Source organism: Ictidomys tridecemlineatus, chromosome 3 (assembly GCF_052094955.1).
Source record: "Ictidomys tridecemlineatus isolate mIctTri1 chromosome 3, mIctTri1.hap1, whole genome shotgun sequence".
NCBI classification, from domain to species: domain Eukaryota; kingdom Metazoa; phylum Chordata; class Mammalia; order Rodentia; family Sciuridae; genus Ictidomys; species Ictidomys tridecemlineatus.
The window spans coordinates 157,436,250-157,458,645 of NC_135479.1; the positions used below are offsets into that span (position 1 = coordinate 157,436,250).

At 37.5% G+C, this 22,396-nt stretch overlaps 1 protein-coding gene and 1 long non-coding RNA gene across 11 annotated transcripts in view; one reads left to right on the forward strand and one right to left on the reverse strand.

Annotated features, from left to right (window-relative positions):
- Morc1 (MORC family CW-type zinc finger 1) overlaps window positions 1–22,396 on the forward strand; it is a 148,249-nt gene that overhangs the window by 111,760 nt on the left and 14,093 nt on the right. For both annotated transcript variants that reach the window (XM_078044264.1, XM_078044265.1), the window contains 3 exons: window positions 11,052–11,121; window positions 13,208–13,274; window positions 17,094–17,249. In XM_078044264.1, the coding sequence (XP_077900390.1) occupies window positions 11,052–11,121; window positions 13,208–13,274; window positions 17,094–17,249 (293 nt within the window). The remainder of the gene's footprint in view (window positions 1–11,051; window positions 11,122–13,207; window positions 13,275–17,093; window positions 17,250–22,396) is intronic.
- The window catches only part of LOC144376417 (uncharacterized), a 43,370-nt gene that overhangs the window by 20,121 nt on the left and 853 nt on the right, over window positions 1–22,396 (reverse strand). For 7 of the 9 annotated variants that reach the window (XR_013436887.1, XR_013436883.1, XR_013436889.1 and 4 more), the window contains exons 2-3: window positions 14,055–21,376; window positions 10,371–10,477 (exon numbers count right to left, since the gene is read on the reverse strand). This is a non-coding gene — a long non-coding RNA (uncharacterized LOC144376417). The remainder of the gene's footprint in view (window positions 1–10,370; window positions 10,478–14,054; window positions 21,377–22,396) is intronic. The other 2 variants (XR_013436890.1, XR_013436891.1) reach the window with 1 other exon arrangement.

Here is a 22,396-nt window from a genome sequence, read left to right on the forward strand (position 1 = left end):
GCTTGGCCTTTAAGCCAATGCTGGCCATTCATTTCCACAGTCCATGTGATGAGCATGTTCTTGCTAAGACCTTGCACATCATTTGGAGATGTGGAAGTTTCCAACTGGGATTCAGTTAAGGCTTCAGGCATTTTCTAGAGATTAAAAAACTGTCGTGAAAATAATGAGCAGTTTTTTAAAAAGACATCTTAATCCTCTTCAAAACACCCTAGTTAGCCTCCCAGTCAGACCTTTGGAGCATTTGGTGTGGGATTCTCTTGCACTTCAGTGAACCTCTTTTATTACTTTTTACTGTCTTATTAACACAGAGACCATTCTCTCCCCCATTTCAGGACAACTAATATGATCCAGACTTATTATCTGTGACTATGTAAAACTGAATTGTTCTGATACTCTAGGGTGTGTATGTAGGTGTGTACACATGTACAGGTATGTTTTAGTGGAATTAATCATTCCTCCATCACAAAACTCAGGAACTGTACTTCCCATGTATCGTCTCATCAAATCCTCCTAATTAAGAGGCAAGCCTCTTTTCATCCCCATTTTACAGATGAGGAAAATAAAAGTTGCTGAAGTCACACTGCCAGGAGTTGAGTACTTTGAGTCCTAGCTATTCAACCCCCATTTCTTTTATGACTTTTTCCCTTTAATTTTTTACCTCCATAGATGTCCCTATATCAATTCAAGCAGTCCCTTCCACTCGGGTGAGGAGAAGCACACAAACATACATTAAGTGTAATAGTAATGATTTTGGTTTAGGCAACCTTGCAAAGTTCTGTAGATGGACGTCACAAGCCAAGAATCTTCAGTAATTTTAAAAGAGCAACCCATCTTAAAAATGTGGTCTACATGCACAAAGGGATATTTTTCAGCCATGAAAGGATGAAATTCTGTCAGTTGCAACAACATATTTGGAACCAGGGTGGGGGGTAAGGGGGACATTCTATTATGTACAACAAACCAGACCCAGAAAGACAAATACCGCATGTTCTCACTCATTTGTGAAAACTAAAAAAGTTGATCACATAGAAGAGGAGAGTAAAACAGAGATTACTAGAGGATAGGAAGTGGGGGGAGGATAGTGAGGAGGTGGATAGTGGGTATTGAAACATGGGAGTGAAGAAGTTCTAAGGTCATATGACACAACAGGGCAACTACAGTCTACAACAGTTATACATTTCAAACTAACTAGAGGAACGAAGTTTGGAGACTCCCAATACAAAGGAGTGTTAATATTCGAAGAGATGGTAATGCTGATTAGCTTAATTTGGTCGATATACATTATGTACATGGATTAAATTGTAATACTGTTCCCTATAAATAAATACAAATATTAAATGTCAATTTAAAAAATTTTTAAAGACCAACTCATCAAAAACTCCTTGAGTTGGGCTGGGGATATAGCTCAGTTGGTAGAGTCCTTGCCTCACATGCACAAGAGCTTGGGTTTAATCTCCAGCACCACAAAACAAAACAAAACAAAAAACCTTGCCTAGATAAAGCTAACTTCCCTTTAGCCTGTTTCTCCCCTATCCACCCTAAATCTGGCCTATGAAATTTACTTCTTTTCTTCTCAGTACTAGCTCTTGTTCTAGCTAATATAGGGTCCCATAATAACCATCAGATCATCTTCTTAAGGCCTCCTCTACTTTCTGCCTTCTAGAAAAGAGAGTCTTACTTCCATGTCCAAGCTTATCACCCTGGGAATATGATGGTGGTTGTAACCTTAACACTGACCCCTCCCATGAGCCTTACCTCCAGCCAACAGAAAATCCCTGTTATATACTATCTTCTGAGTTAAAAGCACATGTTCTGCCCTCTTTTTTAAAGAATACTTGATATTCTGAACTGCTTTCTCTCAAGCATTTCCAAACTTGTCTGTGAAGTTCAAAATTGCCCCAGTTAATCCCAGATAGGAAGGAAGAAGAAATCATCCTACAGCACCTCTTATAAGTATGTCAGACTCTGTTAGGAGAATCTGTGTGAGTAAATGTTGCTGTAGTTCTGCTGTTACTGAAGGTGCCCTGTACAACCTTGTTGTTTGCTTAAGTCCAATTAAAAACTCCTGCGAGCTGCTGTGTGATAAATTGGCAGGTGAACTTTACTCCAAGCAAAAATTTGACATATGAGCTTTATACCTCCCCAGAATGGGAATTAATGCATTCGGAGTGATACAGTCTGATCAACTGTTAGTACACTATGCTTAATAGAATCAATAAAAATAAAAATGGGATCAGATTGCCGAACATTATTATATCAAAGAGCTAAGTAGGCCATTCATGTTATGTCACAACTTGAGATATAAGAAGCAGCTATAACAGACTAAATATCTTAGGGGATCTCTCTGGCTGGCAACTGGGAAAATCAGTTGCCAGACCACAACAGATGGTTGGAACAGCAAATGATAAGTTTGAAGAAAACTCAATTTGAGAAAAATCCAAATTTGAAGAACTGAGTAGAATTAATGAGCTGAGACTCAGTTTGGAGTGGTAAAGGTACTGACTCCTACTATACATACGCATGCTTTAATTCACCTTGATGGACTCCATGCTCCAACTTGACATTGTACATTTTCTGATCCTGAAATGAAGCAGCATTTAAATTTTTCTTACTGATATTTTCAATTTTTTGTACTTTATAATAACCATCATTCAGTTACTATTCTGAATGTAAGAGATAAACTCAGATTGCTAAAACAAGAAAGATTATCCATGGTGTTGTTACAAAGGTTAGGTTAGACCTGTATAATAGTCAGAAATCATAGAACCTTTTTGATTGCACCAACAACTTAAGCTCTTTTGTCCTCTGTGGCCATTTTTTTGTTTGTTTGTTTTGTTTTGTTTCATTTTGGTTTTGCCTTTCATCTGGCCCTACGAGCAGACTGGCAGATGGATTTATTTCATTTCTCCCAATCTACACACATTTTAAAAAACTTGATGACCAGATCATCCCTACCAGAAAGATTTTAAAGGTTTGATAATGGACTCTCTGGAAATTATTATGAAAAATATTTGTAGTCTCTAGAACAGAGCATAGCATCTTCTGGGGTCCAAGAAAGATATATAAATGAAGGAGTGGATGCAACCATGTCTCCATCTCAGAACTGAGCTACATTATTACCAGTTGTGCCTGGTTGGCTCTTTGGGGAATCCTTCAAAAGAAGCACATTGCAGCTCAGAGAAAGGCATGGGCACACTCTGCATCTCTAGAATCATTGACAGGGCCTCCGTAGCATATAAAAAACGAAGAACAACTGCAAGAGCTGACGAGTTGCCAATGTCTAGGTTTACCAAAACCAGCCACCAACCAACCAAAAAGCAACTACATGTCCCCAGTGTTACAAGATAATGAGAGTGAAAAGGTGACCAAGTAACCCAAAGAAAGAGAAAGAATAGCAAACATCCTGCATAAATGAGTATCTAAATCATCTGCAATTCCCCTAAATACACATTAATTTATTTTACTTTTATTTGTTATTTTCAGTTATACATGACAGTAGAATCTATTTTGATATATTTGTACAAGCATTGGGATCCTAATATTCTAATTAGGATCCCAATCTTGTAGTGTACATGATGTGGAGATTCACTGTGGTGTATTCATATATGTACATAGGAAAGTTATGTCACATCAATTCCACTTTCTTTACTATTCCTATTTTCCCTTTCCTTCATTCCCCTTTATCTAATCCAATGTGCTTCTATTCTTCCTTCCCCCTTCCCTTATTTTATGTTAGCATCCACATACCAGAGAGAAGATTAGACCTTTTAATTTGGGGAGATTGGCTTATTTTACTTAGCATGATAGTCTCCAGAGCCATCCATTTACTGGTAAATGCCATCATCCCATTCTTCTTTATGGCGGAGTAATTTTTCATTGTGTATATAGATCACAATTTCTTTATCCAATCATCTGTTGAAGGGCACTTGGTTGGTCCCATAGCTTAGCTATTGTGAATTGTGCTTCTAAAAACATTGATGAATACAAACGATTTTAAAACTGTATTGGTATTGTAATAACATGTCCTGGATGCTGCAATACATGAGTTCAGATTACTGAAGTTGCCTCAATTTCAAAAGCAGACCATCTGTCAGTCAGCTCTCCTGGCTGATGATCTACCATTGCCTCTTCAAATGCCTCTAAGTGCTGTGATTGTTGCTGACAGTACCAGAAGCTTCATGATCCCAGAATTGCCCCAAGGGCTTTGGAGGAAAAATTACACATACTCAGCCTCCACAGTGTCACTCATCAACTCTCCAACAGACTCTGTAGACAGTCACAAGAGCAATTAGTGAAGCCGTCCCTGACAGAAAGGACATCTTATGGGCGACTTATAATGGTTCTAAATATTAAGGGCCAGTGTGTGAACTACCATGAGCCAATTAATCACAACAAATTTATTGAACAACACCATGTTAGAAATTTTGAAAGACAAAAAAAAAAGGTAATGTATGTGATCTTTGCCCTGAAGGAATAGGAAAATTGGGACAATTTTACAAAATCATGGCGAGTAGCATTATGTTACGGAAAGAAGGCAGCTTGCACTCTGACAGACTGACCCAGTTTCAAATTCAGGGTTTCATGCTGAACTTGATCTTCTTTTACACACCCACACATACACACACACACACACACACACACGAAATAAGAATAATAATATCCCATATTTTTAAAGTTGTTACAAGGATTAATGGGATGATTGATTTGTGATAGAGTGAAAATAATTTTTGTGTGATGAAAAGTGTTTTTTTAAAATCTACCTACTATAGTTCTAAAGCAGGCAGATTCAGCCTTTATTGGGTGATTCAGAATGAGAATGGAAAGTGAGAATGTAAAATTGCTTTGTGACAGAAAGGGGAGAACTAAAGACCTCACATAGGAGATGAGGGGAATAGGTAATCCCAGAAGCAGAAATCCCCAGAGCTCCAGACGGGGAGGCTTGATGGGGAAAGTGTGCAGAAGTGAGGCACTCACAGTGGAAAGCTAAAAAATAGATGCTTAATGGTAATTTTAAATTGATTTTTGCTATATATATATTCATTTCCTCCATTTTCCAGAATGATCTTAAGTAATATTTTGTACAATTGAATTTTTGTGTGTGGGGGGGGATATGCAACCAAGTTTTGAATTCTGCTTTGATGTGACATGGCAAGAATCAAGGTTGCTATGGGAAGTCAGTCTTATTTATCTGAGTTACATAGATAAGATGCTTAGCTATCAGGTGTTTAGTTAATGCCAGTAAATGGTCTGCAACTTACTGTTAATAGTTGTTCAGAAGGAAGAAATCAATATGGGCTAAAGAAAAAATAGGACTATGTTTATCTTTTTAAATTTTTTTTTTTAGTTGTCGGTGGACCTTTATTTCATTTATTTATTTATATGTGGTGCTGAGAATCAAATCCAGTGCCTCACACATGTTAGGCAAGTGCTGTATCACTGAGCCACAACCCCAGCCCAGACTTATGTTTATCTTAAAAAATGTGTGGAACTTTTAAGAAAGAAAGAGGGAAGAGGACATACCAGACAGAACCTCTGCATGGGCAAGGATGTTGAAGTAAGTGTGTGTATGGTAAATCCTGGGAATTCTAAAGACAGCCTTTAAATTGTAGCAGAGGATGTTCCTTAAGAAGTATTAAGCCAGGAACATGGTGCATGCTTATAATCCCAGGGGCTCAGGAGGCTGAAGAAGAAAGATCATGAGTTCAAAGCCAGCTTCAGGAATTCAGAGAGGCCATAAGCAGCTTAATGAGAACCTGCCTCTGAATAAAATATTTTAAAAGGGTTGGGGATGTGGCTTAGTGGTTAAGCACTCCTGGCTTCAGTTCCTGGTGTGTGTGTGTGTGTGTGTGTGTGTGTGTGTGTGTGTGTATAAAATTGTGTCTGAACAAGTTAGAATCACTCTGAGAAGGATTTTGAAAGTCAGACAAAGAGATTCCACTTGAGATAGTAAGTAGGCAGAACTTTCAGGAATAGTTTTTAGAAGGAACATCTAATTATGAGGATTTTGTTTTTAAAAGTAATCAGTTTGTGATAATGTCTTGGACTGGAAAGAGAAGAAACTAAAGAAAAAAAACCGAGAGAGAGAGAGAGAGAGAGAGAGAGAGAGAGAGAGAGAGAGAGAGAAACACCGCACAATAAGGAAAAGAGTATGAAAGACTAAATAGAGCAATGTTGAAATGCCAACCCAGGGGAAAAAAAGGTGTGTATAGGGGATCTCATGAAAATAGAAGACAGACCAGGAGAGTAGAGGAAGGGTCCAGAAAAACAGAGGAGGGAAGGAAGAGGGAAGATACTGAGACTTGATACTGACTGAGTTATATCATCCCATTGTGTGCACATATGAATATGTAACAGTGACTTCTGTTGTTATGTATAATTATAACGCACCCATAAAAATATGAAGAAGAAAAAACAAAGTAGCAATCTGGAAAAAAATGGTGTTATAAATAAGAAGAGAACAAGTGATCAGGGACTGTGACTAAGTGGACAAAAATAAGACTGAAAACCTGAACTTTCAGCAAGATGTCTGAATGTGAGATTCATGAAGATGAGTTGTATGTAGCTTTAGCAAAGGTGAAAAGTTAGGGTTGTTTAATGCCGATAAAGCCATGGTTTACACAATAAAGTACACTAGCTTAACCCCATGAAATTTTAATAAGTCCATTGAGGAATTGAGAGTAGGCAGGAAAGAATAAGTTACCCAGGGAGAGTTAAGACACAGAGGGTTACAGAAATCAAGAGAGCAAAGGATCCAAGCAACATCTTCACACTTCCCTAACTTAATAAATAGCACCACCACTCAGTAACCCAGACCCTAGCATTGGAATCATGCTGAATCTCTCTCCTCCTTTCTCAGCCTGCACTCAACCCACAGCCTGTCTTGTCAATCAGCCTTCACACGTGGAACCTGTCCTCCTGCCTCTGCAGCTACCACCCTGGCCAACTCACCACATCTCTTTCCAGGGACACAATGGCAGCCCTAAAAGTGATCTATTTTGTCCTCCACGAACTTAAAAAGCTGAGTAGTCCATCTGAAGGACAAGTTTTATTATGCCATTCTCCTGCTCTCAATCCCCCAAAGGCTTCTCATTCTTAGAAAAGAATTTGGTTTCCTTGCTGTAGCTCCCAAAGCCCTAGAAGACTGGCCAGATGACTTTACCCCAATGTCTTTGGTGGCCTCACCTCCACCGCTCATCCTTTCTCCAGTCCTCTGGAGCCAAAGGGACTACACCTTGGCTTCCAGCACCCCAAGAGATACCAAATAAATTCAAAGCCCAAAATGTCCTATCACGTTAAGTAACTTAAATTCTATGAATACTGGTAAGGAGAGCAATGTGAACCTAAGTCTTTTCCTTTGTTACTACCTGGTCTCCACTACACACACCATCCCCACCATACTACCAATACCACCCATGTCTTCATGACTTGCTTTTTTACCTTTTATTCTGTGTGTTATCAGTTACTGATCTACATATTGGGAATCCAGCAGGGTAAAGAAAAACAGACAATGCTCCCTATATTCAGGGAGTGTCCATTCTAGTGGGAGGATCAGACAAGAGACAAGATGATTAAGTAAAGCATTTTGCATGACAGATAATTGTAAATGCTAGTCCAGAGGACAGGAGGTATCGGTGCTAGATATGGTGAGTGTTGTAATTTTTGGCAATTTTGGCACAGTGATAAGTTTTGGCACAGGATGCACCAAGGAGGTGCCAGAGGAAAGACTAGAAAAAGCTGAGGGATCAACAAGTCTGTAGTACACAGAGCCTGAGAGCTGGATAGGTGTGTGGCTGGCTGCTTGGTGAGAGAGTGGGGCATGGGGTGAAAACAGCACCACTGGCAGGAACCTTTGTTTTTCTCTCTCTCACCTGTATTATTTTTCTTCAGTGAGTTTGCATCACCTGATATTATATTGCATATTTATCTTTTTATTTGTTTAATGTCTTTCTTCCTTATTAGAAAAATAAGTTCCACAAAGGCAGGACTTTGAATTCTTCACCATGACACTGTCTGACCCATGCTGGGAATTTTATTAATAGATTAATGAGTGAAGGGGAAGGGTCTGGGAAATAATGTTAACCATGGAAGAGTGAAAGCAGAAAGGATTGTTGGATCTGGTGGGAAGACATGTCCTGGTCTGGTGAATAGGGACTGAGGTGGAGAGAGAAGGGCAAGGCAATAGAAGGAAAGAGACAGATAAAGTGACATCCAGTTCTTGAGTTTCCTTTAACAGCAGTTAATGAGATAGGTATTACACAGTTTTCTGAGGTATGTTATTGTTTCGTCTTCTTCATGATTTATTTATCTTCTTAAATAGATATTTTACAAAATGGAAAATGTGGCATTACCCTTATCCTTTGAGTTCCTTGGAGAACTGACAAGTCCCACCCTGCTTGTTGTTAAATTAATTGTAACTAAAGTGTCTTAAATCTCATGTTAAGACTTAACTGTAATCTCATTTACTGTGTGGGAGGTGTTATCTGTTGCATGATTTAGGTAAAAATCTTAGGAAAGAGATATTCCCAAACTGCAGAGTGTGAACCACAGGTAAGCCTGAGCAAATGAAGAACACTTCTCTAACAAAATGAATTCATGTACATGAAAGAGCTCTGTAGGTAAGATAAAAACATATAAATGAAGGCTTTTCAAAGATAGCCACATGCCTTGTCTCACCTTGAAAGCATTCAGATCCTCAACACTACAACTACATGGTACTAAAAGCAGCATCTTATGAAATCAGATATTTATAGTGTTATTAAGATGCCTTAGGCAGTGAATTTATCAAAAAAATGTTTTAAACATTTCTATGCTTTCAAGTTAAAGAATAAAGAACAGACAGAAAGGCAAAATAAATCTCTCCTTCAATAGAAATGGTCAACTTTGTATTCGTACCATCTTTGGAGTGAGGGCAGATACCATCCTCAATGGAAACAGTCCTAGCAAGGCAGAGTTCAAAGGAGAGGAGTCAACAATAGAATGTAAAAATAATTAATTTCATGAAGCTGTGTTAGTAACACTACCAACAGTTGTTCTCTGGTGAAAATAGTAATTAAAAAAGAGTCTTGGATACTTGCATCTTGTTCAAGTTCATCAAGTTCATAAGAAAAAGTCACTAAAGAAAAGTAACACATTGTGAATAAGATCATCATGGGTTATCTCATAAGCTTTTTTTTTTTTTTTTTTGGTGTGTTTGTGTGTGTGTTAACTGTTTTGGAAAATAGTATATACTACTTTAAACTGATCAAAAAATATTTAGTCCAAATTTGGAAACACTTATATCACGTAGATTTCAGCACATTAGAAGAAAACTTTAAATTTTATGTTACATCAGAAATAAGTAAGGCACACATTTTAAAGTCATTTTCAAGATTTTTGCAAAATCAACCTTTAAAAATATGCATTTTGATTATTTCCTGGATCATGCACTTATTTGCATTGTAAGTATAAACATTTTGAATTGGACAACAGTAGCATAAGAGCAGTTTTATTTATTTTCCACTGCCTGGGAGGCTTTTTTTTTCTGTTTGGGTGAAATAGAAAATGGCAATGTTGGAAAGCTACATAGTAACTTCGTTGCTAGGCTACATGTGTGCCCATTTAACCTTCCTGACAGAGAAGTTTCCAGAGTGCTATGTACAAATATGTCATTGTTTCCTGGGGCAGGAAGAGGAGGTAGGTTGACATCTTCTCCATATCATGTTTATTTAGTAGGCTAGAGGGGCTTTAAAGGCAAAGGATACATATTCAATGAATAAACTTAAAAAAAATACCTGACAACTCCGCACTTTACACCAGGTAACAGAGGTGAGGGACACAATTTTGTCTCATTGTGTATTCAGGAGTCTTAGATTAAAGAGCAGACAGGTGGTTTTTTCTTTCTCTGTTCTTTAAAAACTGCCTGCTTTTCTACCTTCTTACAGATTTACAAAATACATAAAGGGAGCATTCTGGGTCTTTTCCCCTGAAGGTCATATAAATTTTTCTCTATCTTTTTTATCTATTTGTCTATTTGTCTCTTTCCCCCATCTCTGTCTCTCTGTCTCATCTGAAGAACTTTAGTACTCTATGTTTGTTTTATGTGAGCCTTGTAAAATGCTTCTTTGAGCATTCCCAAAGTGACGCAGATGTGACTTATGAGTGGCACGCCCTACGTTCCACCTGTGCCCCTCCCACCCTCACCCTTTCTCCACCCGGACTCCCCACATCACACATGCACATCCCCTCACTCCAGGTGCCACTAGCCCTTCTGGATCCTGCATGCAACACATTAAGACTTTCAGGTAGCCTCCCAGAAATTCTACCAGAAGATGAGAGAAAGCACATTCCCCAACATTCCAGGTGAGCTCTCCATCATGCTTTGGTGTCCCCACCTCCTCAAAGTTTTCCTTGCATTGGTGTTGAGTTCCAGCACTATGTCTCCTTTGGAGCAGCTGGGGTTATGATGAGGCTTGAAATGACAGAGGCTTGATGGTTGTTCCTGGTAAATCAAATACTTGATTTATTTGTTGGAGACATAATTACATTCATATAAAATAACAGTTTGTAAATTAGCTATGCAAGAATCAGTAGAAACATGAAAATCCTATTAAAGAAATGGTAACAGTATCCCAGCAGCTCAGGATGCTGAGGCAGAAAGATCACAAGTTCAAAGTCAGCCAAAGCAACAGTGAGGCGCTAAGCAACTCTGTGAGACCTTGTCTCTAAATAAAATACAAAATAGGGCTGGAGATGTGGCTCAGTGGTCGAGTGCTCCCTGAGTTCAATCCCCTGTAGCAAGAAAAAAAGAAAGAAAGAAAAAAAAGGAAAAGAAAGAGAGAAATGGTAACATGGTAACAGTAAACATGAGGTTGGTAATGTGGTCTTCCTGTGGCACAACAGTATTGTTTTCTAGCACATGTATTGTTCTCTCCTCTAAAACCTGTAATAGCTTTACTGTGGTAGCAGTATGATCTCTTTTCTCTGACATGGGCACTGCTCTTCAAGGTATTTTCTTAACCCTGTCATATGTCCTTGTTTTGGGTACAATTTTAAATAACGAGGTTATCTTTCAGGTTTTAGATAAAAGCAGCCCTGATGTTTCATTGAAACAAGAACAAAAGGAAGTTCCACTCATAAACGAAGGTAAAAATAAATCATTTTACAGAGATTAGCTCTAATATTTGAACCACTTTCCATAGGGCTTATGAAACAGCCTGAGATATAATCAGAAGTTTGCCAGAAATTTGGATTTTAAAAAATTAAATTTGTTGTTCCATCCAGAACTAGAAGGAGGGGTGGAGAAAGAATCAAGGGCTAATCTCCCTCGTCTGGGTTGGAACTGGGTTGAGAACCAGGTCTCCCAAACTGCCACACTGCCTGAAATATCCATAGACTTGTGCCACTCTCCACATTGAATTTTATTTAGAATTTTGTCAAGGATTGATGATCAGGTCTATCATTTTTAGAATCTGTTTTGAAAATTGTAATGAAATTCATTATTTTAATTGTTTAGTTCCTTTCCTGCTTTCCAGGATTCCTCTGAAATCCATAAGAGTATTTAAACATATGTATTTATGAGTTCTTTCATCTGTGGGATAGATATGTATATGTATATTTAAAGCATAAACTTGCCCTTGTGATATTTAAGTCAAATTTAATCTCCTCAATTTAAAAATTATTGAAACAAATTGAATTTGGAATATTTTCATTTCTCAGTGTTCATTCGTCATCATTATTATAATTCTTGCATTAGGCATTATATTATTATTATCTAATTCTCTTTTTATTTTAATGTCATCTCATTGGGCCCGGGCAACACATACATTATTTTCATCATTCTTATCTTTATTCTGAAATAAGCTTGAAATCACTTCTTAGACTTTTTAGTGAATCCCTGCTCGGTTGGCTTCATCTTTCCAGCCCTTTTTTGTGCCAATCCATGCCATCATTTTGTGTTCACTTTGGTGGTCAACTCTTCCTTCCTGCACATTCTGTTGCTTAGGTAACCTAATCAGCTATTCATTCACAACTTTATGTTTTCAAGCCCTTTACTGATGTCCCTAAGAAATCAAAATTTTTCTTTTTCATCTTAATTAGGATAATTTGTAATTCCTCAATCAGGATTTCTTTTGTAAGGCTCTCTTAATTCTAAAGCTGATCTTTTGTAGATGTTTCAAACTATTACTGTGCCTTCAAGCATTTCCAGATTGTAATGGAAAAATTGTTACTATAACTTTAATCCTGAAATTAATATTTAATTTTAAATATCCATCCTGGGTTTGGCAGGAACAAATTGTAAAATATTTTTTAAATGACTGTAATTATAGATTAATTGACTGTTGTGTTAAATTTTTTTACTTTGTATGCAAGTCAGAAAGTACAGCCAATGGTGCTTACCCTGTGCTTGGAAAACCTCTGGCCACCTGTTTTCTTTTACGTTTTCCTTGAAGAACTTGGCAGATCCTCCGCATTCTCCCACCATGTAAAACTTTCCTTCTTTGTGTCCTGTTCTCCTTGACCTTCAATATCCCTAAACTTATTGACAGAGGTCTGCTTAATAGAACAAGATATCTGGGTATTTTTTAACAAAGAATTATAGAGAAGAACAGAAGGAGAACAGATTGACTCGTTGCTTACACTGTCTCCAAGACTCCTAGCCAATCCAAAGGAAGCTTATATTTCTACTTACAAAGGACTAGGAACAGATCATCAGCCTGAGGTCCCTTGAGTGAAAAGACTGACATGTGACTCTAGGTCTCTTTCTGCTTTCAAGTTTAGCTCTCTATTGGTGACACATTTTTCATGGGGATCTGTCAGAATAGCTTTGAACTGGAACTCAAAATGAGAGAGAATAAGATAGTAGAGGGCAGACAAGTGTGTATTTTGGCAGAAGTTGGGGAGAGCAGGGACTATCAACAGTCCTGATCAGTCACCCATACACTCATAGTAAACACCATAAAAATATGTATATAAGCAACCCACATAACAGAGACTCTTGAATTATTATTATATATGCAATAGTATTATATATGTATTACATACCTTATTAAAATTATTATAAAATACCTAAAGAACATATTTATAGATTGCCTCAAAATTGGTGCAATTTACAGGTGGATATTTGAATCAGAACTAAATCATATAGTTAATGTAACAGTCAACATTCCTTTGGTTCCGTTTTTTGTGTGATTATCAAAATCGTCTTCATTTTGTCTCTGTCCTTATGAAGAAAAACAGGAGCTGTGCAGTGATACTCCAGCCATAAAAAGAAACTCTTCATTTCCTAACCAGGAAAGGTGAGTGTACTACAATTATAGAAATTCCAAGTAAGTGCAATTATACTGTTGAAAAGTAATTATCAATGTTTCAATACAAGATGAAAGAAAATAGTAGCAACAAAGGCAATTAAGAATAGGACCAAATTTTACAACAGAGACAAGAAAGAATGAAAATCCACCTTTCCCCCAAACCTTCTCATTTCTTTTGTGAGAATTTGGGAATAATAAAATGGAGCAGGATTAGCTTTCTACCCACTGCAAGTAAACAGTTCTGGTTACTATGACGTAGTCAAAGCACTAAAATGTCAACACATATGAGGTATGACTGTGAAACCACAAACTGACTTTTTTTCACGTGTGGGTCATTGACTTACTGCCTGATATGCCTATAATTATTATTATAATTGCATTCTAGACTTTCCTTGACATGAGAATTTTATCACTCATAAAATCAACTGGATATTTTAGATACCCGGTAGAATTAAAAGAATCCTTTCAAAAAAGAAGATTCTTAACTTCTACTACAGATTTATTTAAGTGAGTTTTCAGGTGTTCAGATTCAGTTTCTCTGAATTCAGATGCTGTGCCCCTTACATAACAGCACATTAAATGAAGGGCAAGAAAAGACAGAGGACCTTTCATTTCCCTGTACTTGGTAACAGTAGTTACTCCAACACTAAAATCCAACTCTACTGTTCTATTCAGAAACCTTCAGTTATAGTCAGCTTTTTCACTGCTATGACTAAAGGATCTAACTAGAACAATTTTAAAGGAGAAAAAGTTTATTTGAGGGCTCACAGTTTCAGAGGTCTTACTCCATAGAAGGCTGGCTCCATTCCTCGGGGCTTCAGGTGAGGCAGAACCTCATGATGGAAGAGTGTGGCAGAGGGAAGCAGATCACATGTTGATCAGAAAACAAAGATAGTCCACTGGCCAAATACACATATATTATACCCAAAGCCATGCCCCAATTTCCACCTCCTCTAGCCACACTCTACCACTTTAGTTACCACTCAGTTTATCCCTGTCAGGGGATTAAATCACTAATTGGGTTAAGACTCTTACAACCCAATCATTTCTCCTATGAACCTTCTTGCATTGTCCTCACATGTGAGCTTTTGGGCAACACCTCCCATCCAAACCAGAGCACCTTCCATAGCCTCTGTAGCCCTATCGATTTTAAGGTCAAGTACAGACCTCACTCCTGCCCCTCCTTCTAATCAACACCTTGCTTTCCAGAAGTCCCAAATTACTTATAGTTTATTTTATCACATTATATCATCTGTTTGTCTACACTACTTCCCTTGCTTGCGTGTCCTCTGCAACTGGTGTACCCATCTCCCTTATCCTTTCATTCAAGCCTCAGTTCAAGCCTTTTCTGACTCTCCCAGGAAAACCCAGGAGTTCACAGAGTCACTGCTGCACTGATTAGGTTGCGTCATCATTCCATCAATTTCAATAATTATTTGTTAAACACTAGCTAAGTTTTGACCCACAAGGGTAAGTCAAATAGAATTGTGTGGTCAAATATCCATCTTTGCAGTGCACAGATGCTCCTTAAAGACATATCTTGCCTTCTTTGTAACCCTGAATCTGAGAGGCCTTCCCTGAGAAAAGAAACCTGCCCATGGTGGCAAATCATATTCCCACGATGAAGTCATTCTGTGCTGGGTTTTTCAAAGCACTGATTACTGTTTTAAATTATCTGTTTTACTCATCCATTTATTTTACCACTTTAATTCTAGCTTGATTGTTTTCCACTAGTCACTCATTCACTCCAACGGAACAGAGTCAGTCTTGTATCCAAAATGGCACCTGACTCATAATCAGCAGTATCTGTTGATTGAATGAATGAATGCATTCCCTCCTTCAGAGCGTTGCTAGGCTTTTTCATGGACAATGTTTTAATCTAGAATTATTTATTAAAATTTGAGCTATAATTTAAGATTCATGCAGACATTAAAACATAATTGTGCACGTATTGTTTTCTATCACTTTTAGATATTTATTAAGTTGTGGAGGTTTTTTAAATCATTGTTGACTCAAATACAATATGAATGTCAGAACTACAACCCAACTAAAGCAATCTTAATGGAAGAAATTTATGAAATGTATTACTAATGATAGTGATGATAAGGATGATCATAATAATTATTGGATTCTATTTGACAAGTACTTACTACCAAGCATTGAGATAAAGTCTTTGTATATCCATTTAATCCTCAACACAACTCTGCAAGGTAGGCCCTAGAATTTTTTGACAGAAAAAGGTTGAGAAAGATATACCCTATGATCTGGTGTAGCTTATTTTGCCTTCTGTTCCCAACACCAACATGAATTTCCAGCATCCCTGAAATATTTTTTAAAGGAATATTTCTCTTACTAAATTCTGGTCATTCTCTCTTGCAGAGAGCATGTTGCATTCTTTTTTTGTGTAAAATTCTCTGGGTGCATTTGAATAGTATTCCCCTTCCTCCTTTTACTTGGCTTCTCACACTTTCTGGAGGTAAAACTGACAAAACTGTGAGAATAATGATTACCAGGCATTTTTACAGTGTCAGAGCTGAAACTGGGAGTCACACTCAAATTTTAATAAATTTCTTGTATAATTCCATGACATTTATCAAATGGATTTATATAACTAATTGTTAACCAATTGTCCTGTTTATAAGAAGAGATTTAATTTGATTAAATATTAAAGAAAAAAGTGTCAATAGACAACTTGAAAAAAATATATATTTAGTGACTTAGTAAAAAGCCAAAACAATGTTTTACCTTGAAAAAAAAAATAAATAAAATTTTAGCATAAAAGAAGTTATAATTAATGAACATTTAGACATTGTGTAAATATTCTTTAATAGACAGGCATTCATTTATACAGTATTCTTAATATTTAAAAAAAAGTCAACTGAAGTTAGACAGTATAATTAAAGCCAAAGAACTGTTCACAATAGAAGTACATTCCATTTGATATAAACTATTGTCCAATTCTAAAAGACCCTCTCCATATAAACACATAAACCTCTCAGGAACTGTGTCTGTGTGATAGAATTACAGAAATCTTCTTATTACTTGATACATAAGGCTCTGCATAATCTGACCTCTACCCATCTTCACTTTGCGTATTTTACTACCCTTGGCCTTTTGAATTTTTCTGTTCCCACCATTCCAAATCTTTGGTGTCCATAACATGCTACACTTTTTTGTGCTTCCTTACTGTGATGTAATTTCCATTTTACATCCAGGGGTCCTTTTAAAATTTGTTTCTCATCATCCTGCCTCCATGCCTAAAACCTTCCTAAGCTAGTGCCTTCTGCGTGGAAGGAACACAATTCCCTCTCTGAGGCCACCAACTCTGTCTCACCTCAGCCTTCTCCCTCTGCTTCCTGCTTCCTCCATCCACCAGCTTCGACCTTCTCATTCTTCCTTGAACAGCTCTCTACCCCAGGATCATTACACTTTACCTGGAGCACTCTTCCTCTGGATCTTTGCTAGTTATTTCTCTTAACTGTCTTTATTCTTTTTGCTTTTATGTCAGTGCATTTCTCTGGGTTTAAAACAGAACTTAAGTCTCTTCCTGCAGAGAAGAAACAAGTGTTAAATGTCTAGTGTCATTAAGAATAAATTATCACCAATGCTATTTAGTTGTGGCCAACTCCAAAACTTGACACAATATATGATCAGAATAAATAGTGATGTCTAATTAAGAACTTATTTTATATAATGTCTACATATGTGGAAATTTATGCCCTTTTATTTGTTGTGTATTAAGATTCCATTTGTTTCTGAAACTATTAGTATCTAATGTGGTTTCTACTTTGAAATTATGCACCCCAGCTCTTCCTGTGTGACAATGGAAGATTTAAATCCAATTTCTGGACACGAAGCCAAAGTTTCTGTGAGTGATGGTTGTAAAGTTGCATCTTCACTGGTGACATCTTCTCAAAGCACAATTGTCAAGGAAACGGCAAGAAAACTGATGTCAAATTTAAGGTAAATTCAGGTACCATGTTTTCCCACATGCTTTGTTGAACTTTCTAAACAGTGACAACTGTGTTTTATTTTTTCTGAGTGGTCATATAATGGAGTAAATTCCATGGAGTGACTTTGTGACCTGTCTTCTAACCATACTGAATTAGATATACTACAGGTTGAAATAGAACTACAATCACTAACTGCCTACCATCATATGGCCCCGCAGTATGGTGGACATTGGTCCTCATTTGAATGCAATAAAGAATTTGTACTGAAATTTCTTATAACTTTTTTACTCCCACACAAAACCTCTCAGGATACTTTTAGGCCTTTTAAAATATCTATTTTTATATTAACTTACTGAAGGAAACTGAGCTTTGCCTCGTTGTTTGGTGCAGAATGTTGGCACGTGTTGTCATGGTTAGTGAAGAGGTTAGATAATTAGAGCTCTGTTCTCAACAGATGGAGATATGGAGGAGTAAACCTAGGATTCAGGGGCTCTCCAAATAGGGACTGATGATGTAAGGGGGCTTTATGACCAAGCACCAGACATCTGTGTACAAGAGGGATCTAAATAGGTGTCATGTAGTGGAAGGAGTGTGGGAGCAGGAGTAGCACTGAATTAGCACACCTCCTGGTTTCCTAGGGTTTAGTCTGGGAGGGGCCTCTGTGGGGAGAGGCTCTGGACTAGGAGAGCATGCAGCATGCTCTAGCTCAAGTAGTGATTTTCTTATCAGTGACTGACAGAATCCTCCTGAAGGGGAGAGGAAGGGAGAAAAGGTGGAGGAAGGGCCTGTCTGGAAGTGCTACAGCCTCTCCTAGTGCTCTGGCTTTGGTCATATTTGTGAAAGTAGACCACTGAGCACAGTGGGCACAAACTCACTTCTGCAGCTGCCCAGGGCTTTATGGAAGTCTCTATGGCAGTATTCAGGGCTTCAGGGATACAGGGCTCAATTTAAATGGTATGTATTTACCCCAGCATCCATGCCTAATACCCATCCTGCCCCAGGAGATAGAAAGCACTCTGGCTACAGGTAACAAGAAGAGGTGTTAACTGAGCAATGAAACCAGTGTCCTCATCACTAGGTTCTGACCACCTAGGTTGCCTGGGCTACCCAACTTACACAACCCTGGAAGGGAGACACGAGGAGGACAGACCTTAGCACTGGACAGGTGTCATGAGCTTGTAAAGGCCACTTGTCCAATGATCTGGAATGATATCAGTATTGTACTGCTATGTGCCTCCACAGAATCCTTGAAGAGTCGAAATCTTCAACTAGCTTCTTACCCTGTGTCAGGATTTTTTCCAAAATTAGTATATAAGAACCTAAGTTTTCTGTTGGGTAGTCTTAAATTTAAATACTGGTTGATTATTAACTATTTCTTAGATTTGGGCAAATCCATTGGTCACTAAAGTGTGGTAGTATGCAATAAATTGTGTGTGTGTGTGTGTATGTGTGTGTGTGAAAGAGAGAGAGAGAGAGAGAGAGAGAGAGAGAGAGAGAGAGAGAGAGAGAACAAGAGTGAATGCACACGCACACACAAGCACATGTTGTAAACTCTACTGTTAACCAAATATAAATTGATTAAGTGCGAAAAGTCTCCAAATCACCATTGCCTCTTATATTGAGTCTTTCTTGATGATATTAATCACTACCATTTTGAACCTTTATTTTAGGCATTCATTTAAGAATTAATTAATTCCTTAGTTTGATAAACTTACAAGATTGATATCATATTTTTTCTTTTTTCTTTTCTTTTTTAAATGGATGAGGAAATTGAAGCTTAGAAAAGCTAAATAACACATTGGAAGTCATACCAACAATTACAAAGCTACTAAGAATGGGGCTGGGTGTAAGCCCAGAGTCCTTGATTTGAATGCCCACACTTTTAATCCTAGGCAAACAGGTGTATGTCTTTCCTTGCTCTCCATACTAGGGGACTAGAGAGACCCGAGCATGTTGGCAGCAACTTGGAAACACTTCACTTTTATTTCCAATTGGATAAACTTTCTTTTCCAAATTCATTATTTTCCTTATTTTCACCTAGCTAATTTTTGTTCTTCATATACATTCCTATTTATTTTAATGATTGCATGTGATCAAAAAGGAAGTAATTTCATTCAGTGTATTACAACTTTAAAGATTAGGCATCAGTATAACATTAAAATTACCCACCTACGTCCCCCTCTGAACCTCCTGCCTAATGAACACGCAGGAACCTCCTTATTGCTTAGAATTGTCACACTACCATCACCCCAACACTACCATCACCCCAACATTCTGAAAGCCAAATGTATTAGTATGTCAACTCTATTCTGTGCCAACTTAAATTTTCTCTGGTGATTGATTTATTCAAACCATTCAGTGGGGAAAGTAAAGGTGTGCAGAACACAGGTCCTCACTGGAGCAGAACACTCTCCTCATTTCACCTGTTTTCTTCCTTTAGGAGCATTTACAAAGAAAACAGAGTTCTTGTTTTCTTTGCTAAGTGCTTGTTTTATTTTTTGCACTCCTCTATTTTGTATGTGGTCCACATGTTATATCTTGAGTCAACTAGACTTTACCTCAAGAGGAAAAAATTGTGGCTGGTAGTGTGTGATATGAAGGGGACAGTGCTTTCCCTACCCAAAATTGCTTACCATCTTCACCTTGATTGTCACATGGCAGAGAGCAGTGCCTGACCTTCCTTTGTGAAGAGTCCTGACTCTCCCAGATCTGCTGCCAGCCTCTCTTCCCACACAGCCCCAGTAGGTCTCACCCTCCTCCATTTCATGATGCTAGCTGAATAAATTCATTTAGAAGGTAGCTTTGTTGTCTTTTTCATTACCTGATTATGCTCAGTTTAAAAGTTTTTCTTATGTTATTTTTTGTTCTATATGTATTACTTTAATTCCCAAAAAGAATAAGTTCTTTGAAAATAGATTGGCTTTTTCATATTATGTCTAACATTTATTTGCATGTATTCAAAGAATAAATTAAATAGAAAGGAAAATATCAAAAGTGGATAGTGTTGCTGGATGTTAAAATATTTTCATATAATGGGGTCAGACTAAGTCTTGTTAAGTTAGAGGGAAATAAGCTGAACTAGGATACAGACTATTAAATTTTCCAGGCAGTTCCTAAACATTGGAGTAGTATCAAATTTCAAATCACTTTGAACAGTAATAATAGTAATAGTATTAATATAGATTTGTACATACTTGGTATGTACCAGGCACTATCTGAAGGGCTTTGCATGTGTTAGCTCTCTTAAACTTCACGATGATCTATAACTACATACTTTTATTATTCTAATTAATGGATGAGAAAACTGAGGCATGTACAGGTTAAATAATTTGCATAACACTAAAGTAGCACACCTGGGATTTGAATCTGTCTGTCTGGCCTAACAGTCCTTGCTTTAATTGCTAAATTCTAATACCTTGTTTGGCTTATTATTGTATTTATGAACTTGAAAATATAATTCTTGATTTATTTCAACTCTATAAAAACATGCTCTGTGTTATCTTCAATTTTAAAAATAACAAAAATTCAATTTAAAAAGAAAGCCACTTTTTAAGGTTGATGCCTGTTGCTAAAGTAAAAGAAAAGACCACAAAAATACAACTAGCAGCCAGGTCTGTTAGAAACCATGGCTGGATTCCTGGTTTTAGAAAGTGGAATCGTGTAATTTCCATTGCACCCTGGTCTTTCACTGGGTTGACCAAGAGAGTTTCAATCCACCTCAAGTAGGAGACTTGCTCTTCTTAGCCAGCACTAAGCTGATTAACCAGATTAATGTTTTAAAAGATTGGGTGGATTCAGGTACCTCTACGTGGCCTTGCCCACGTCTGCTTCTGTCTAGAAGAGGAATTCTGTTAATGAAGTCAGAGATTTTTCTTGCCATTTTCACTAAGAAAACACTCATTTGGTTGAGACAGTAGTATGATTATGGAATGAAAGGGAAATGACCTTTAGCAGGAACATTCAAAGCTTGTCCATCATATTTAGAGATAGCTCTGAGTGTTGGCTCCCTCATTGAATCCTGTGACAGCTTCTAGATAGAGATTCTACAGAAATCCAACTGAGATGGGCACCATCACCAAGTCCTGGAAGCAGGTAGGAGCTCTGGAAGAGTTCTTTGGAAGATTTAATTCTTGAGTTCTTAAGGAAAGAAAAAATGTTAAAGATAAATTCCTGGTATTATTGTTAAGTCTGGGTGTAAAACTGTGAATCAGTGCTTCAGGGGAAGAGCTGTTCCTAGGCAAGACAAGAGTCCTGTTGAACAGCAGCATTTGATTCAGGAGTCCCTTAAAATGGACAATATCTTCTTAATTCAGCAAAGGAATGAATGGACACTTGTTTTATTCCTATAATTTTACACTACATGTCTCCTGGCCCATCTCCTTGAAGGGTCCTTATATGTATGATAGGATCATGTGTCCTAAAGAAAGGCTGAAATTTGAGGGCAGAAGAGGTTTGATAAGGTGTACCCTTCAGAACTGAAGGAGTTTTTAAAGAACCGTTCAACATCTACAATGAGATGTTTGGTGATTTTTTCAGTATCTTCCATGTATGATTTTTTATATCTTTACACTTATTATTAATATTAATATTTTTCCTGAATTAATTTGACAGGAAAAGGAGAGGGCCTATATGTTTGTGCTTAGAGATTGCAAGTCACTGGCTGGGTTATCTTTCTCTTTAGTCAGACTTGTGGGACAAAATCCCCAAGGGAGAAGCTACTTAGCAGCAACTCTATTTAGAAGAAAGTAAAGTTGAAATCTTGAGGGGAGAGAGAGAGAGAGAGAGAGAGAGAGAGAGAGAGAGAGAGAGAGAGAGAGAGAGAGAGAGAGAATGAATGAGAATGGTATAGGGAATCTGTGTTGGCCTGAAGGAGTGTGTCCTTCACAGCCAGAAAGCAAGAGAGCTTCCAAATAGGAATCTCTCCTCAAAGTGTTTTCATAAAGATGACATGAAATTATGTGCACAAGACAGCAGTTGTTGGCCTATTTCTGGAACTCTGTAAAGGTAGTTAGATCTGACCAAGTGTCTCAGATCTTTTACCAAAAGAAGATACTCAATTTCCCAATGTTGGGTGCAAATGAAGAATACTTCTTCACATCCCCACCCCCATGTTTGTCTCACTCCAGCTCTTTCTTTGGGGCTCCCAAATATGAGTGA